General features: G+C 41.2%; 1 protein-coding gene and 1 long non-coding RNA gene across 2 annotated transcripts in view; one reads left to right on the top strand and one right to left on the bottom strand.

Annotated features, from left to right (window-relative positions):
• Positions 1-19,855, top strand: part of LOC141571121 (uncharacterized) — a 73,394-nt gene that overhangs the window by 13,609 nt on the left and 39,930 nt on the right. The gene's annotated exons all lie outside the window — the stretch shown is intronic.
• SLC1A1 (solute carrier family 1 member 1) overlaps positions 1-19,855 on the bottom strand; it is a 75,591-nt gene that overhangs the window by 7,361 nt on the left and 48,375 nt on the right. Inside the window, exons 3-10 of the mRNA XM_019729921.2 lie at positions 17,632-17,724; positions 15,852-15,966; positions 14,606-14,648; positions 13,085-13,183; positions 7,188-7,372; positions 5,949-6,056; positions 3,931-4,053; positions 1,844-2,038 (exon numbers count right to left, since the gene is read on the bottom strand). Of these exons, the coding sequence (XP_019585480.1) occupies positions 1,844-2,038; positions 3,931-4,053; positions 5,949-6,056; positions 7,188-7,372; positions 13,085-13,183; positions 14,606-14,648; positions 15,852-15,966; positions 17,632-17,724 (961 nt within the window). The remainder of the gene's footprint in view (positions 1-1,843; positions 2,039-3,930; positions 4,054-5,948; positions 6,057-7,187; positions 7,373-13,084; positions 13,184-14,605; positions 14,649-15,851; positions 15,967-17,631; positions 17,725-19,855) is intronic.

Raw genomic sequence — 19,855 nt, forward strand, 5'->3', positions numbered from 1 at the left:
TTCCACTCTAAACTGAACTAAAGTCTCTGATCAACTCTAATCACAATCCACTCTTCAAATCACTGTCCAGTAGAACTTCCTATAATGACAGAACTTATGACAGCACCTATTTCTAGAATGATAGAACCTTTTATGTCTGCTCTGTCCAATTTGTGTGTTGGCTAATGGCTACCACCATATTGAACAGTGCTGTTCCAGAGAGACAATTTTGGCAAAATTCACTGGTGACATTTTTACCATCTACTTGAACAGACAATTTCAGTCTTCACTTGACTAGGATTCTCTGTAGTATTTGACTTCAATGACCATTTCATTCTTGAAAATCTCGTCTAGGTTTCCATGACACCAAGTTTTCAAAGGTCTCTTCCCACCTTTCTTTTCTTCTCATTCTTCCTCTTGGGGTCACCCCTCTCAGCCTGCCTCTAATATTAGGATTTTCTAGGGCTCCGTCCTTCATCCTTTTCTCTATAAACTCTCCCCATGTGAGGTCATCCATTCCCAATATTAACTGAGTGCTCACTATGTAGTCACCATCCTATACATTTTATATGCATCATCTGACTTAATTATCACTAGTTGCATAAAATGTAGATACTATCATTATCCTCCTTTTACAGGTAAGAAAACCGAAGTTTAGAAAATTTAAGTAACTTGGCCAAGGTCACTGCTAATTATGGTGAAGCTCAGATTCAAACACAGATAACTGACTCACCATCAAGCGGATGACCCTGACTTCTGTTACCTCCAGTCAAGACCAATTTCTCACTGTTGTTTCCATCGGGATGTCTTAAAGGCATTTTGAATTCAATGTGTCAAAGGTATAAACTCTTTATCCTCCTATCTATACGTGCTTCTCTTACACTAGGCCCTGTTCTGGTAAGTACCGTACACCGATCCAGAACCATTCACCAGCCCTGGGAGTCATCCTAGCCTTTCTCCGTCCCTCACTCTCAATCTAATTGATGCCTCTTGAATGCATTAGCTCTTCTCCATTCCCTGTGTCAGTGCCTTGATGTAGGACTTTTCATACTTTACCTGGACTTTTGCAATAGTCTCCTAACTGGTCTTCTATCTTATGGTTTCTGCCCCCATCCAGTCCACTCACCATATTGCCAGTTACCTTTCTAAAATAAAAATCTGTCCATAATATGAAAGATTGTCTAAGACCCTTCCATGAGCTCCCCATACAAAGCCTTTCATGATACAATCCCTGAATTCATTTCTTTATGCCAGTCATACGAAATAATCTGTGTTCTGTAACTAGGCCATGGTTACCTCATAAGCTTCCATACATGCCATTCCTTTGATCTAAAATGATCTTAGCTTCCTTCTTCTCCTATGAAATTCTTATTCGTCTTCTAAAACTTAGCTCAAATTGCCCCTCCTCAAGGAAGACTTTCCTCACCTTCCCAGGTAGAGCCAACCCTTCCTTCACTGGCACCCTCTGTGCCTCCCAGTCAAACTTCTATTATAACCTTCATCATACCAGTCAGCATCTATTCAGGTATCTGCATTACCTACCTACGTACTGGGAACCCCTTGAAAGTAGGGCCCGGCCCTCATTCAACCTTGAGTCCTTGGTACCTACTCTGTGCCTAGCACCCAGTGGGTGCACTGAACTGAGAACAGAGTGATGCTTTTGGCTATCTAGACCCTGAAGCAGAAATCTTGTGTACCGTGAGTCTACTACTTGTGACCTCGTTGTGTTTAGTCTTGGGAAGGACCTTTGTAGACCAAGAAAATCAGTCCACCACTGGACCGTTCCTATCTTCCTTTACTGATGATTTTCACTAGAGTCCATTCTAACAACAGAGATGCAAATGAACGTGACACCATGTCCCACCTGATAGTGATGATCTGCCCAATGCCCAATTGCAAGCCATTCAACTGTGCAATAAACACAGCTGCCACTGCTTCGTAGAGTGCGGTTCCGTCCATGTTGATTGTAGCACCCACAGGTAAAACAAATCTAGTGATCCTTTTGTCCACCTGGTTCTTTTCTTCAGCACAGCGGAAAGTGACAGGCAGTGTGGCTGAACTGTGTGATAAAGAGAGAAAGGCACACTCTCCGACTTTAGCTTGTACTACAGGGCTACAATAATCAAAACAGCATGGTATTGGCAGAAAAACAGACACATAGACCAATGCAATAGAATTGAGAATGCAGAAATAAAACCACATAAATATGGACAGATAATTTTTGACAAAGAAGCCAAAAACATACAATGGAGAAAAGACAGCCTCTTCAATAAATGGTGCTGGGAGAATTGGAAATCCACGTGCAAAAGAATGAAACTGGACTGCTATCTGTCACCATATACCAAAATTAATTCAAAATGGATCAAAGACTTAAGCATAAGACCTGACACAATAAACTGCATAGAGGAAAACATAGGTACTAAACTTATGGACCTTGGGTTCAAAGAGCATTTTATGAATTTGACTCCAAAGGCAATGGAAGTAAAAGCTAAAATAAACGAATGGGACTATATGAAACTTAAAAGCTTCTGCACAGCAAAAGAAACCATAGACAAAATAAAGAGGCAACCAACTGAATGGGAGAAGATTTTTGCAAACAGTGCCCTCGGTAAGGGGCTAATATCCGAAATGTATAAGAAACTCATGAAACTCAACAACAAAAAAACAACCCAATTGAAAAATGGGCAGAGGAACTAAAGAGACATTTCTCCAAAGAGGACATACAAATGGCAAATAGAAATGAAAAAATGCTCAACATCACTAATCATCAGAGAAATGCAAATAAAAACCACAATGAGATATCACCTCACCCCAGTCAGAATGGCTATCATCAACAAGACAAATAATAACAAGCGTTGGAGAGGCTGTGGAGAAAAAGGAACCCTCATACACTGTTGGTGGGAATGCAGACTGGTGCAGCCGCTATGGAAGGCAGTGTGGAGGTTCCTCAAAAAATTACGAATAGAATTGCCATATGACCCAGCAATCCCTCTCCTGGGTATCTACCCAAAAAATCTGAAAACATTTATACATAAAGACACGTGTGCTCCAATGTTCACTGCAGCTTTGTTTATGGTGGCCAACACATGGAAACAACCAAAATGTCCTTTGATAGATGAATGGATAAAGAAGTTGTGGTATATATACACAATGGACTACTATTCGGCGGTAAGAAAAGATGATACAGGACCATTTGTGACAACATGGATGGATCTTGAGAGTATAATGCTAAGCAAAGTAAGTCAGACAGAAAAAGCAGAGAACCATATGATTTCACTGATATGTGGTATATAAACCAAAAACAACAAAAGAACAAGACAAACGAATGAGAAACAAAAACTCATAGACACAGACACCAGTTTAGTGGTTACCAGAGGGTAAGGGGGGTGGGGGGTGGGGGGTGGGAGATGAGGGTAAGAGGGATCAAATATATGGTAATGGAAGGAGAACTTACTCTGGGTGGTGAACACACAGTGGGATTTATAGATGATATAATACAGAATTGTACACTTGAAATCTATGTAATTTTACTAACAATTGTCACCCCAATAAATTGAAAAAGAAAAAAAAAAGAGAGGAAGGAACTTATGGTCTAGGAATGCTGGTCCTCAGTCCCTGCCTGAGGAGACACCTCTATTCTAAAAACTAAAACAAGAGCCCAAAGTATGCTGGCACTTTTGTCAGGTGCAGGAATCAGAAGGTGCTGTGCTCGCCACTGCTCCAAGTTACACCATAACCCCTTCCTGGGCTGCAGGCCATGCCAAGAGCGGAGCGAATATCTAATAGGCTGAAAAACTATGTTCAAGGAAATGGGCAGAGAATATGGAGATTATTTCTTGAATTAAAGGCAGCTACAAAACCCGCAACCTGCAGCCAGTGCTTCATAAAGTGAGATGAGAGTTGATAAGACTTGGCTCCGAGACTTCTCCTAGATGGCCCTCTTTTATTTACCTGGAAGAGATCATGAGAGCTGTCAGGAGAGCCTGGGCCATTCCCATGGCGAATCGGAAAGGGTTCTTCCGTACGACTATGAAATATATCAGCGGGAGAATTATAATGGAGTGGATTGCAAGCCTGTAAATAAGAGAAACAGGTTCATAGATGATAACACCTCTTTATATTAAGCTGTTTTTTCAAATAGCTGTTTTATTCATAATATCATTCAACTTTCATACTGACCCAATGAGAAAATGAGAAGTAGGGTGGGAATATGTCTCCATTCCACATGTGAGGATATGACTCACTCAGCAAATGAAGTACGTATCTTGTCAAAGTTAGTGGCAAAGTCAGTAGCTGAAGCCATATTTCAGAGCTCAAAAAACAGCTCTATCTCGCTGCCAAGCCCTATATGTGCTATTCATGCTATACGCACTAAAATGCTTTCACTGCCTTCTGCTGCCTTTCACTGGATTCTTGTTCCTCCACTAAGACTCTGTGAAACTTCCCCTTTCTCTGGGAAGTCTGCCTTCACCTTCCCAGGTTGAGCTGACACTTCTCTCCTTCGTGACTCTGTGGCCCCATACAAACCACTCTCACAGCCCTCAGCCCTTTGTTCCCTGGACCACAGGCCACTATCTCGCTGGGTGGCGCCCACCATCTAAGAGGGGAGTCAGGACTGAAGGAGGAGGAAGTCCCCGCTCTCCTAAAGTCATACATCAGGACTGACCCTCTTTTCTTTGTTACGCCTGCCTTCCAAAATGATTCCTTGTTTCCCATGGAAATATACGGGTTACACAAAACAGGGGCTTAACAAATGAGACCGCGTCAGCACATGCCATGTAAGTGGTGACTGAACAGAGTTTAAAGATCAGTTATGCGAAACTGAAATAATAAGAAATGGTCATTGAAAATACAGATCCTGGGGGTCTAGAAAGAGGGTTTTCTAGATAGACAGCTTATGTGTAACAACTATGAGGAACTAACTTTTAGTTTTCCGTTAGAAACCTAGACAGGGAGAGAGAACAGATACCAGCAGAAGCCCGTTATGAAATGGCTCAGCATAACGAACGCCAGCCACATCATGGCCTGCACAGCCCTGTTCTCTAGTGAGGCAAATGGTCCCACCTTCCTTACTGGGGCTCTGGGATTTTACCAGCCGTCCTACTGTAGGAACCCAGGCTTCTCCTCCCTTGGCTGTCAGGACTGCGCTTTTGATAAACATGGACTAAGAACAATTCCGTGCAATGGAAACTCCGCAATGCAGTCAGTGTTTGGGGGCACTGATCCATAGGAATCAATTTGCTGATGCTTACTCATTCTCTTGGTCCATATTTCTCAGCACATGTGATGGATCCTACATCCGGCTAGATATCCAGGGGCACCATTTATAACCTATCCCACCACATCTCCCTTGAAGGAATCAATAACTGGGCTGTAATAAATATGCAAATGACCTGTCTCCTGCTGCCTTCCTGCTTTACACAATTCCTACCAGCCTGACGATTTTCCCAGCATGCTCTCTGGCCCTCTGATGATGCATGGGTGACCGTGGTCACCAGCCCCACCAACAGGGTTAGAGCGAACCAGCCATGATGTTCCTACTTGCTCTAGTCTGATTTCATTTAGGCCCTGTCTAATTTCTTTCGGACTCTGGATCCATGGGGGTTATTCTTACTTGCTTGGTTAATTTATGTCCTTAAGGAAGTGAAGGCCAGGAAAGAGCCAAGAGAGGATACCAGTGGGTTTTGCTCTTCTTTTAAAAAAATTTTTGAACACAACTAATAAAGGCAGTGACAAAGCCTGGTCCAGGCTGTTCTGCCAAGATCTGGCAATTAACACAGTGCGATCCACCTCCAGTACAGCTGGTAAAGGGCAGCCCTCCTCCCACTCCCCACACCCCCCTCTCTCATTGCTGAACCCCATCTTTCCCTGCATGTGGGAGAGAAGCCGATTTTCACCAACTGAAATCCAGCCTCTCAGCAGCAATCCATCGGCTCAAATGAGGTTTCTCTTTCTTGAGTGTGACATACCCAGTCAGGACAGTGGCCATGTAAAGGCCTAGCTTGCGGAATATTTCCCAGTCTTCAACTTCTATGATCTTCCCGGCAATCAGGAACAAAATACCCAATGGCATGTAACTAGAAAGTAAGCACAACAACGTCAGCAGGTGTTTTCTCAGGGTGGGATTGCTGGGGAAGAGACAAGCTGGGGGAGGTACCGTGGCTTGGCACACACTCGCAGCTGGAGGAGCCTAGGGTCCACGTGAAGTGAAGGCCTCGGCGTCAGGCCCTGCTGGACCACCTGGCTCCGTGTGCATGCTCAGTTCTCCCCACCTAAGCTACCACAATGGGACAGACTTGGCAGGAAGGTGTGCTTAAACTGGTGACATACTCCTCGCTCCCCATACATAGACGTTCTGCTGATTGTCACATGTGGGAGCTCCCTGTGGCCCGCTCCAAATATGGTCCCTAGGCTCTTCCTAGCCCCGGTCATCTTGTTTTCCAGGTAGCGGGATCAACAACAGTTAGCAGTGCAAACGGTCGTCATAGTCTGTTTGTGGAGCACTCATTACATTTGTTTGTGGAGCCTTGTGTTGGGTTAAGTATTTTACAGGCATCAGTTCACTTAGTGCGTTTCTTCCAACCTTATGAGTAGATTTTATGCTTTTTCATAGATGAGGAAGCTGAGGTTCAGTGGGATTAAGTGACTAAAATAACTGAATCCTTTACATCACCGTCGATGTCTATACTTTGGAGTAAATAATGGTAAAACAACTCAATATGAGATAAGTGGGGCAGAGGTCTCCTAGGAAAGGTGGATTTTTTGGTATCTCCAGGGACAAGGCAGATACTTAAGTGACACCACTGCCAAGCTCACCCAATGGCAGCTTTCATGTGGATGCGTTAGCGATCACGCGATGTATCAGTTATAGGTATTTTGAATATCACTTCTGCCCGGGGCCTAATAAGGAAAGCACTGTGTATTCTGATGTGCAGAGAACAGCTTCACGTTACTCCTCCAATAGTTACTTCTTACATGAATGCTGGCTGCGTGAGATGATCAAGGGCTTCGGTAGAAGAGACACTGGCTGATAGTTGGAACTTTGGGAAAGTCAGTGAACAAAAGTAGGACGTGGAGTGATTTAATACTCCAGTGTCCTGAGAGTCAGTGTGCACCCTCGCCAGTGGAGAAACTCAGGACTCTTGGTTCTAATTTTGAGGGGACAGTTGGCAGGGGCAGCAAGCTGGCATTAACGGGTGTCTGCTTACCACATAATGATCTGAACGATTTTCATGGTTGCGTCACTCAGAGCACTGAAGAAATCCACCAGAACCTGTCCCCTTTCTCCCATTTTTCCAATGACAAGTCCAAAGACGAGGCAAAAGACAATCAAGCCCAGGACATTTATGCCATCTGAATACATGCCTACGACTTTGTACTCCTTTGTTTCGTTCTGTGGATCAAAAATCAAGAAAATATATTGATGCACGATTATAATCTTGTTAGGAGATACAGGCATTGAAATGAAAAGATGCAATAACCAAACATAATGACCCAGTGATCTACCAGAGTCAACTTGGGCAAATAGAAAAAAAGCAAAAGAAAACCCATCGACACATGTAACACATTTTTACTGCCCCCACCCTCTGCCATTAAAGTTTAAAGTGTGTGTTTTTTTTCCGTTTTCTCTCAATAAATCAATATTTGAATATTTCTTTTGAAGATTTATTATTCTGGGATGTTTTACATTTTTAATAAAAAGTTTAAGATTGCCATGAGGATACAAAAGACAGTTTGAGGAATATAATCAATAATGCTGTAAAGATTTTGTAGGGTACTGAGGGACACTTGTCTTATTAGGGAGACCACTTGATGTAGATGCCTGATCACTGCACTGTACACCTGAAGCTGAAGCTGAATAATACTGAATATCAACTATAATTTAATATATATATATAGTCACAGGATGTGGAGTACAGCATAGGGAATAGAGTTAATGGAATTGTAACAGCTATATACGATGTCAGAGGGGTAGCAGCTTGGAGGAGGGGAGTTATCACTTTGTGAGGGGTGGGTATTAATCAGATACTAATATAATAAGTGTTTTATTTAATGTCTAACTAGTACATTGTTTTGTACACCTGAAACTAATAAAAAAATAATAACTTTAGAATCAAGGAAATTTTCAAGGTTATTTTAACTATATTTGGAGGCTGTGTAAAAAAAGACAGGAATTAATAATACAGGAAGCACAAAATATTTACCAGTGTGGACATTTTTACTGTTTTATCCTGATAATGAAGCACAGGAACATTCTTTACTGCCTATGATCTTGAATGACCAACAGGATTTTAGAGACATGAAGTTAATCAGATTCCTATTACTGCGAACCATTTCTTTGCTTTACCTGGGTAAGAACAGCATGTGATTTACCGAGTGATTACTTATTCTGAGTAGTGCAGCATGAGACTTACCAAGAGATTTCATAAGGAGACAACGCAACTTGATGAACCCCTGGGGTACGAGTCATTTAATTATGATCTGATATGGTCAAAAAAATATTTACCAAGCAGCTGTAGCCAACTGCACTGGCTACAGCATAAGGTCTTAAAGTGCAGCTGAAAGACAAAACTATATGAGAAACGCGAGCCAAAATGGTGTGTAATTAACTGCACAGGCAAGCTATGGGTTATAGGCCTCATATGGAGACTGGGGACACGACTGAGGGCTGTGAGGTTAGGAAAAGCTAGACCTGAGGAGTAGGCAGCCAGGAGATGCAAACATACTCCCCGCAAAATGGTAAGCAAAGGCAAAGTCATCATACTCTGGACCTCCGCACCCTGCTTGGATAATTCTTACCCATCCTTTCTTCCCTATTGTAATATGCAACACTCTTCACAGGAGGGCAGATGCCACATCTGTCTTTTGGCTATGGTAACCCCAATGCTCAGCAGGGCCTGGCTTAGGGAGGTGCTCAGAAAATCTTTATGTAACCACATCAAAAGGCAGGAATAAGGAGTAATGGCAGAGGCGGGTCTGGATAGAATGGAGGGGGCCACTGGGAAGTGAGCATGGAAACTAGGGAGGAGCCAGGTCATGGAAGGCCACTGGATCTGTCAGAGGAGGTAGGCTCTCTGCAGGAGGAAGCAGGGGGCCACCTGTGGCCTACGTAATTTGAATTCTTAATTCTACTGAATATTGCTCTTTTCCTTCAATCTTTCCTTCCTGTGTGAAGGTTAGGAGACAGAGAACACTCAGGAGAAATCTACTACAGGACTACAGATGTCTTACTTAAGAACCATACACTCTAGTCTTCAATGCTGAAATCCCCAAAGCTCTCAAAACCCATTGATTTTATCAATGAGTTTATGGGAAACTCTTGGTGGCAAAACGTATCCTGAACTGAGACGAGACTACTTGTTGTCTATTCCTCTTACTTGGCAGGATATTCATAAGTTTGTTGCAGAAATATTGATGTGCTTGGTTCGTAAGTGTTGTTGCCAATCCCCCTTATGGATGGTGTATAACATGAATACACACCTCCTGGCCCATCGAAAACTGGACTCTGAACCACATCTGGGCAGAGTTGTTTTTTTCTATAGTTTCAGGTGAACAAAACAATGCAATAGTTAGACATTTCACCCCTCACAAAGTGTAACTCCCCACCCCCAATCTACTATCCTCATGACATCGTATATATCTATTACAATTCCACTGACTCTATTCCCTATGCTGTACTCCACATCCTGTGACTATACGTATACTAAATTATAGTTGATATACAATATTAGTCAGCTTCAGCCTCAGGTGTACAGAGCAGTGGTCAGGCATTTACATCGTCCATGAAGTGGTCTCCCTAATAAGACATTTGCCCATCTGACACCCTACAAAGTATTTACAACATTATTGATTATATTCCCCAAACTGTCTTTCATATCCCCATGGCAATATTGTAGTTACCAATTTATGCTGTCTAAGCCCTTTGGGCAGAGAGTTTTGAATAAGAAATTGTGGGCCTGCATTCTGTGTTCATGTAATCCTGCAAATCTAAAGCAGTTCCTGGGGTGCCCAACTCAACTCTCAGGGGTGGCAAAGCTATACAGGCAACAGGGCTCCTTCTTTTCTCTACGTGGTTCAGTTGCTTCTCATTATTCTCGGTAGTTATTTACTGTTTAGTGGTCACCAACACTAAATTAGCGAATATTGAATCACTGTTTCTAGGGCAAATGTATGATTAAATACTTGGAAACCAATGTTCACAACATTTTTGTCACTATAACCTGCTTTATGCATGTTTCTGTTCAAAGACACCTTGTTTAATATATATTGTTGTGTCATTAACACTGACTCACAACCAACATAGTATATAACTCATGCCTGAATGAAGCTTATGGAACAAACATATATTCTCCTTAAGGCACATCAGAATCTTCTTGCACTTAGGAACCACAGATGTAGTATTAAAGTCCGTGCCAGAGCGATCAGGCAAGAGAAGAAAGAAAAGCCATCCAAATTGGGAATGAAGAAGTTCAATTGTCACTTTTTGCACATAACATGATTCTTTATATACAAGACCCTAAAGACTCCACCAAAAAACTATTAGAAACATTAAACAAATACAGTAAAGTTATAGGATACAAAATCAATGTACAAAAATCCATTGTGTTCCTATATACTAACAGGAATTTCAGGAAAAGAAATGAAAAAAACAATTCCTTTTGCAATTGCAACAAAAAAAACAAAATACTTAGGAATAAATTTAACAAAGGATGTGAAGGACCTATACACTGAAAACTATGAGACATTATTAAAAGAAATTGAAGAAGACACAAAGAAATGGAAAGATAGTCTGTGTTCATGGATTGGAAGAATCAACATAGTTAAAATGATCATGTTACCCAAAGCAATATACAAATTTAATGCAATCCTCATCAAAATCCCAATGGCATTTTTCAAAGAAATAGAACAACAACAAAATCATCAGATTTGTGTGGAATCACAAAAGACCCTAAATATCCAAAGCAATCCTAAGAGGAAAGAACAAAGCTAGAGGTATCACACTCCCTGACTTCAATTTATATTACGAAGCAACAGTAATCAAAATAGCAGGGTATTGGCAGAAAAACAGACACATACACCAATGGAATTGAATTGAGAACTCAGAAATAAACTGACACATATATGGGCAGATAATTTGAAACAAAGGAGCCAGAAACAAACAATGAAGAAAAGACAGCCTCTTCAATAAATGATGCTGGGAAAATTGGAAAGACACATGCAAAAGGATGAAACTAGACTGCTATCTGTCACCATGTACTAAAATTAACTTAAAGACCTAAACATAAGACCTGAAACAATAAATTGTGTAGAAGAAAACATAGGTACTAAACTTATGGACCTTGGTTGGGTTCAGAGAGGATTTTATGAATTTGACCTCAAAGGGAAGGAAGTAAAAGCAAAAGTAAATGAATGGGGACTATATCAAACTAAAAAGCTTATGCACAGCAAAAGAAACCATCAACAAAACAAAGGCAGCCAACCAAATGGGAAAAGATATTTGTGAACAACACTTGTGATAAGGGGCAAATATCTAAAATATATAATGAATTCATAAAACTCAACAACAGAAAAACAAACAATACAATTAAAACATGGGCAGAGGACCTGAACAGACACTTCTCCCAAGAAGACATACAAATGGCCAACAGATACATGCAAAAATGCTCAACTTCACTAGCTATTAAGGAAATGCAAATTAAAACACAATGAGATACCACCTCATACCTGTTAGAATGGCTATTATCAATAAGACAAGTAATAACAAGTGTTGGAGAGGCTCTGGAGAAAAAGGAACCCTCATACAGTGCTGGTGGGAATGTAAATTGGTATGGCCACTCCGGAAAACACTATGGAGGTTCCTCACAAACTTAAGAATAGAATTACCACATGACCCAGCAATCCCTCTTCTGGGTATCTACCAAAAAAATCTGAAAACATCCATAAAGATATATGTACCCCTATGTTCATTGCAGCATTATTCATGGTGGCCAGGACATGGAAACAACCAAAGTGTACTTCGATATATGACTGGAGAAAGAAGATGTGGTACATATATATAATGGAATACTACTCAGCCATAAGACAAGATGAAACAGTGCCATTTGCAACAACATGGATGGATCTTGAGATTATCACGCTAAGTGAAATAAGTCAGACAGAAAAAGTCGAGAACCGTATGACTTCATTCATATGTGGGATATAAAACTAAAAACAACAAAGGAACAAGACAAACAAAGGAACAAAATCTCATAGACAGAGACAACAGTTTAGTGGTTACCAGAGAGTAAGGGACAGGGGAGTAAAAGAGGGTATAGGTGATCAAATATATGGTGATAGAAAGAAATTTGACTTTGGGTGGTAAACACACAATGCAATATATAGATGATGTATTAGAGAATTGTACATTTGAAACCTATATATATATATATATATATTTGTTTTGGGGGAGGCGCAACCCACCATCCCATGCAGGAGTCGAACCGGCAACCTGTTGTTAAGAGCACATATTGTATAACCAGCTGAGCCATCCGGCCGCCCTCCAGGGGCTCAGCAGCAGCTCATTGTCTTCAATCTGGTTGCGGAGGGCACAGCTCACTGGCCCATGTGGGAATTGAACCAAAAACCCTGTTCTCAGAGCTTGCGCTCTAACCAACTGCGTCATCTGGCTGCCTGAAACCTATAATTTTACTAACTAATATCACCCTAATAAATTTAATAAAAATTAAAAAAATATAAACAGCAAAATCACCATGAAAAAGCACACAAATGTGAAAACTGTGGCATAAACACCCAACAAAAAGTGTATTTGTTTATAGTACGAGAGCTGAAGCAAGAAGGCAGAGCTTTGCTTTGTTCAGCCTCAGCTGGGAACATGTGCATGGGCTGACTTCACATTTTCACTGCTCTTTGCGTGTCTACAAAGGACACGAACGGGCCTTGCATGTTGACTCTGAGGTTGCAAATACATTTTAGCGTGTAGGTGAATTCACAAATGTGGAACCCAAGAGTGATGAGGGTTGACTGTATTCCACCTCCTGCTCACGACTCACGACTCAGCCTCTGCCTACCGGGGAAGGAGCACGGGTGAAAAGGAAGGAAATGGTACCTTGGGAATAGCAGTTGTCATGGCAGGAGTGACAGATGCTTCTGTTATGTTCATCCCTGGCTCACTGGGAGGCTTCACTTCTTCACGCATGGTTTTATACTGCAAGTTGGAGGGAAAAAAAGGACAAAGAAATAAACGAAGGAAGAGTTTGTTGAGCACCCGAGGCTAAACCACAGGAATACGTTATTGGACCAAACAAGGGCCACTGCAGGGTTCTACTTCAGAGGGTTCTATTGGCTCCAGGTTTTGACAGTACCTTTTATGAGGCTTTGGAACCAAAAGTGGAATTGAGAAATCCAAACCGCTGACTCCCACAGCCACCATTCAATGATGTCAAAATGTCCTCTCACGTCCATAATAAAGGACACATGAATGGAGCAATAATGTGAAAGAAAGCATAGGTTTTATTTGTAGGTGCGTCAACAGACAGACTCTACAGGGATCCTGCCAATCGTTTTTTTTTGTTTCTGTTTATTTATTCATTTACTATTTGTAATCTGGAAGAAACCCTCATCACTTTGATAAATGTAGTCACTATGACTTTAATAAACATGAACAACTATACGGTTATTCCAAAATCAACATTCCCTTTAGGGCTATTCCATGAGATTTCTGTTGAATCCCCTTCCTTCAGCCCTTTCTGGTTTTGCACAGATTCAGTCGAGAGAATTAAGAAAGAGCTAGTATACATGACACCAGGCATACATGTCATTCCTACGAGGCTCTGCCAACACCGAGAACCTTACAAGTGACCACTGTGGCTGAAATGCAAAGGCACCCCTGAAATAGTGGTGGTTCTGTGCTGCTTGGAGGTCGGCAGGGAGCAGTTTAATTGCCATTTTGTTGGTACACACAGAGGTCTCTGTTCATGTAATTTATGTAAATGAATTCAGCAGTGTGTGATAGACTCAGCTGTCTAAGTGCATAGATAAACGAGAGAAAAAGGCTTGAAGGAAATGGAGGGAAGAGATTGTTAAATCTCCTAGAGAAAAAATCACGGCTTTGTTACATTGCTCTGTAGAGTGCCAGCAATGGGGAGAGAATGATTAAGGAAAAGACCAAATACCAGGAACACTAACCACCCATGCGAGTCAGACACTGATTTCCCCACAAGGGAAAGGAAAGAGAAGATGGAGGACTACTTTTTTTTTACTGTATGGCACCTGCAGACAGTCTAAGTTTCTTCACAAATATAACGTGGTTCTCCAAAGATCGGTACTAGGAACCACATTTTAAAACACTCATTTGTTTGACAAGTTCCTTACTTGCTCCATTTGAGCTCTTTGGGGGGAAAAACAGCTTAATGACAAAGGGAGCAGGGCAAGCTACAACAGGGCCTTCACTGTGGCTGGAATGACCAGGGATATGGAACAGAGGAGTCACCCGAAATCCCTCCATTCACAGGTCCATTTCCTGCCATTTTTGATGGGCTAATTCCATTCATTGGGTCAGAGCAGGAAAAGAAAATCTTACTTGGTAATGGGAAGAGGGGAGCAATTTGAGGGCAAAAGTCAATATTACCTGCTGAAAACAGGCTTGGATAAGGTTCTCAGGGAACATATTCCTGTTGGAGACATGAAAAGCAGTATTATGTGAAGGCAAAAGTGTTTTGTTTGTCATAACCAACACATTGGTACAATGGTGGAAATGAGTGTAACATAGGATTAGTTCTCTGGTTTCTCCCTTGCATAATACTTCTTTGTATTAAGATTTATTTTTCCCAGTTAGGTTTCAAACAAGTATAGAACGCTCTCCTCATCAACGTCACTTAACTGATTCACTGAGTAACCGATACGCTTGTTGTCCTTGGTGAAACACTGTATTGGCAGGTGGACACTCACAGTTAGAGACCTCTTTAAGATTCTGCATATTTCTATTTTCATTGACGAGAATGTATGCTTACCAAGAGTCCATTACATTTCTTGCCAAATTCTCTATGCCAATTGCAATTATCATCGTAATTACGGAATTGAAAATTATGTAAATCAATGAAATATAAGTGTGAAATGGAAGGTATGGTTTCTATAAAAACTAAGCTGAGTGCCTGGAAACTCAATCAAGACAAATGACTAACATTTCTGTGGTTAAATTAGGTGTGGGAAGACAACTGAAATAAAAACTGGAAGGATTCAGCAGTCAGCTTTCTTTGCAAGTTGCCTGCTCTATTTCATGGAAACTGAATCTGGAAATTGTAGATGATGCATTTATAAGGGCAGCATATGCAACAGAAATAATATAAAATTACAATCAACTGACACACTCAAAAACCTTGACCCTACATTAAAAAATTGGCAAATAAATGCATTTAAGTTTTAAGTGTAAACAAAATATGTAATGCATATCTGTCATTATTTTATGATTCTCTGCTTTAATTGCTATCTATTAACGTAACCAATTTCCAGCCTGGAATGCTTCAGATAAGAGGGTTTTTCCTGTACAATTAAAACATTTATTTCTTCAAGTGTGCTTCAGAACCGACCATGTAACCCGGCCTAACATCTTAATGCAACAAGTATACTTTCTGCATCTCTGTCCATCCTGAATCCTGATAGAAGAGCCTGTTCCTTCCGCTCCCTGTTGGAACCACAACCTGGCAAGCAGGACTGACCCTGTAATTTGCAGGGTCCAGGGCAAAATGAAAATGCACAATTTAAAAATTATTAAAAATTTCAAGACAACGACAGCTGAGCATTAAACCAAACACAGGGGCCTTTGTGACCACAGATGTCACATGTCTATGAAGCCACCCTGCTGGCAAGACACTCACCTGATCAGGTCTAACATGGCATCCACCGTGCTGACGTCAGGGCTGCTGCCTGTCCTGTCAATTTCATCCACTTTCTGGGTGACGCCAGGCTGGATGCTCACCACCAGCACAATACCTGTGGCCAAGGACAACACCCACAAGCATTGAGACCCTTCCAGGGCACCTGGCACCCCTAGTGCATCCTTCTTAGAACCAGTGGGCATAGTGGTACCAGGCAATCCTGGGATGGGGACCCGGAGGGCCAACCAAAATGCTCAGTCTCGGCTGGGACCTCAGCCGCAGCCTTACTTTTGCATTTAAGTGAAGCAGAACTCTTCCTGTGTTTTTCTTTAAAAAGGAAGGGGGTTACATTCCAGAATTGGTTCTGGAAACACCTGCTGAGGAAAATTTTCTTTTTTTCTTTAGCTTATGATGTCAGCCTAGGCAGGGGGTGAGGGTGATTTATTTTCCAACTCAAGGCACTCGTTCAATATCTTTCTGCAACTCTTACCCACAGATGCTGGTTATTTTCCTGAGGGTCACACAGATCAAGCCTTCTTTTCCTTCCATACCACACGCCTTCAAATATCTGAAAGCTATTGTGTAACTCAAAACAGATTAGGGTTGGGAAAAGTTGTTGTTCTGTGTGACTTTCAGGGGGTGGAATGAGGAAAAAAATAGACAGGAGTTATGGGGACATAGTTCTTACTGTAAGGAAGAACGGTCCAAATGGAGAGCGCCTGAAAGTGCCATTTTGGCCTTTGATGTAATGGGTTGTGGTCACTTGAGGTTTCTGGACAGAGGTGGGAGGTTGTAGGAGATCAAGGCATTGGAGGTTGTTAGGAGAGGAATGAAGAAGACAAAAGTCCCCGTGCCCTTTATTGCGCCTGCTAAGGGGGAAAGCAAATCCAAGCGGGTAGGACTTCCAGGATGCTGAATGGGTCCGTTTTGCTAATAGGAGTCGTCACTGGGCAGTGGAAGGGCCATGAGTGGACATGGTCCACTCTTCTTTCTCAGGGTTACAGAAAAGATATACACCCAGCTTTTTCCTTTGTGTTGGCCTCCCTCAGGAACCTCGTGAGGAGATGTGGCTTTGGTTTAAGGCAGGATTCAGGCCTTCCTAGGTCCCCTGGCCTAGTAACTCTAAAAGCTCCCCGTGTCTTATCAGTTCATTAAAGCAGAGCTGCGAGGGTTAAGCTGGCTGCATCGGAGTACATTCCCTTCCACTCTTCTCACTCTGGGCATCCTTCTTAAAATGTCACACTAGGTCACAAAGGATGGACCATACTTTCTTCACAAAAGAATGCCAAAGGGACAAGAGCAGCTATAGTCCCTTATCAGGACTTCCTCCCTTTCTTCATATGGAATTTACACTCAGCAAGACTCCGTTAGCCATTAGCTTTCAGTACTATGTGAAATTTGAAATGAACTCAAATGCTATCTTTCTGGAAATCTTTTATAATGACTCAATTCCACTATTATTGACTAACAAGTTTAAAGATTGTATAAGCTCTCAGCTTCACTTCCCTCTACCCCGTGACCCTGATAAGGCACACACCGACACGCTCATTCTGTTTCTTACTGGAGACATTAGTGAAAAGGATTGTAGCTAAAATTCAGTCAGTATTCTATTTTTTTCATATAAAAGGGGATGTGTTGACTTCAAGCCAAAAAGCTTCATGGTAGGGTGACAATACTACTTTCTGATTTTTAAAAAATTGTTTATTTAAAAAAGTCCAACTACTTTTAAATGAAACATCACAATTATGCAGCGGAAAAGGGATTTGGAAATAAACTTTACCTAGAATTACAGCAATGACAGTGGTACAGAAATAATATACGACAGCACGCAGACCAATTTTTCCAGATACGTTGGAATCCAGTGCAGCAACACCTAAAAGGGGGAAGAGGGGAGAAGTCAAATTACATTGCTTTTTAAGAGACTGCTTTCCAGGACTGGTGGTGATTTAATCCTTCAGGTGTGAAATAAAGAGCTGAGAGCCATCTCTGGATCTGCTAGGCTTATCTCACACATTTGTCTGGGTAAGATGCGAAGGGCAAAAGAAGCTCTTCAAAAATTCCAAACAGTTCTCCTTCCATCACCATATATTTCTGGGTGATGAACACACGACATGCTATATAGATGATGTACTATAGATGACAGTACACTTGAAATCTATGTAACTTTACTAATAATTGTCACCCCAATAAACTATAATTAAAAAAGAATTCCAAACAGCATTGAGAGATGGGAGCCTAGTGAGTGACCATTTCCCATCTGGCGAATCCTCACTGCCTCAACCCACAGCGAGGGCCACGCCTTTGGCTCCTCTGGGCAGTAGTCATAAGACATAGTCAAAAGGAGCCCCCCTCCATCTACATTTCCTCTAAGAACTTGATCAAGATTTGTACAGCACTCAACATCCTTTTGGAATTCAGTATCAAGGAAAAGTTTATCTTGAAGAACTGAGAAAATTTTTTCATCACACAATGAAAATTGTGTAACTCTTGATTGTTTCCCCTTCTGCCTTTTCTGTCAGGAAGCTCAGAGTCAACTTACAGGGTAACTTTACATGTGATTATAAAAGTAACATATGTTCATTATAATTATCTGAAAAACAAAAAAAAGAAAACAAAAATCAAGAAAAGAAAAAAAGCAGGAAACAAAAATCACTTCACCTCATCAGACATACTTATACTAATATTCTGGTGAATTTTCTTCCAGTATTTTTTCTTAACATTTTGTAAACAGAGCTGAGATGGTAGTTTTTAATCCTTTTCCTCTTTTTAATACTATATTATGTAAGCATTTATTATTATTAAATTACCCGATGGTAATTTTAAAGACTACATAATCTTCTGTCATGTGGCTGTACCATAACGTATTTAATCACCCACTTATTGCTGGATCTTTAGATAGTCTCAGGGCCAAACTCAATAATAAATCACAGTAATTTCATTAACCATCCTGGTGAGCATGTTTCATTCTTCTATTCATGATTTTCAAATTGCTTCTGTGTTAACAATTTTATTGTGTATGGCTCTGATGGTGACATACCTTAAAATTTCCATTTTAAAGAGGCAGGATATAAATAAAAAGTTCTGATGGCACAGGTGACTTAAGAGATTTATGGCCACATTATTAGATCTAGTTTCAAATGGTCTTTGGCTGCCAATAAAATGAATATTGCCTGGACTTGCAAGAGTTATGCCAAGGATAGTTATAGAGGTGGAAGGCATACATCCCTCCTTGCTAGAAAGCCTTGCCCTTCATCAAAGATGCTTGTAGAAGTGGAGTTAATGATGCAGCTTTCTCTAAATGGGCTATTTCTATGTGGGACACGGGGCAAGCTGAGAAGCCACCAAACCATCTTTCAGCAAGCTGTCATTTGGAGGTTTCAGACTGCCCTGCCTGATTTCCAAAAAGAGAATTACATTCTAAATCAAAGGATCACCACAGAAAATGGTTTTTTGAGTCTGCAGCACATGTGAGTTGTCCCATAACTGTTTGCAAAAACCTGAAATACAGGGTAGTAGGAAAAATGAAGAGGTTGTCACGAAGCAACCCCAAGGAAAAGGCAGTAAACCTGTAGTCTCGAGTAGCTTTTACACTTGCTCCTCACACTATAAAAGGCCCACCTATTTTTTTAAGTAACTGGAGGATTATGCTCCTCACATATAATGAAACATAGCTGATGTACGAGGAAAATCTATAAGGAGGCGATCATCATTATGATGACAGAACAAGTCATCTCTCTGTCTAAACACATGGCTCAGTCTCTATCCCTCTGGCTGTTGATTGCTCCTTTGGAAGTTAAATGTTTTGAGAGAAGGGCCTCTGGCCTCTAGCAGCCACCCTGGGATGTTATTCAGGGCCCATTCACCAACCTGCTGGGCAAGACTGTGCAATTACCATATACAGAGGGCGTCAAAAAATTGTATACACATTTTAAGAAAGGAAAAAACTGTTTTAAAATTGTAATACTCAATATATACCGATAACAAAAGATGAATACAAGTCACGT

The sequence above is a fragment of the Rhinolophus sinicus genome, linkage group LG04 (genome assembly GCF_036562045.2).
Source record: "Rhinolophus sinicus isolate RSC01 linkage group LG04, ASM3656204v1, whole genome shotgun sequence".
Taxonomy (NCBI): domain Eukaryota; kingdom Metazoa; phylum Chordata; class Mammalia; order Chiroptera; family Rhinolophidae; genus Rhinolophus; species Rhinolophus sinicus.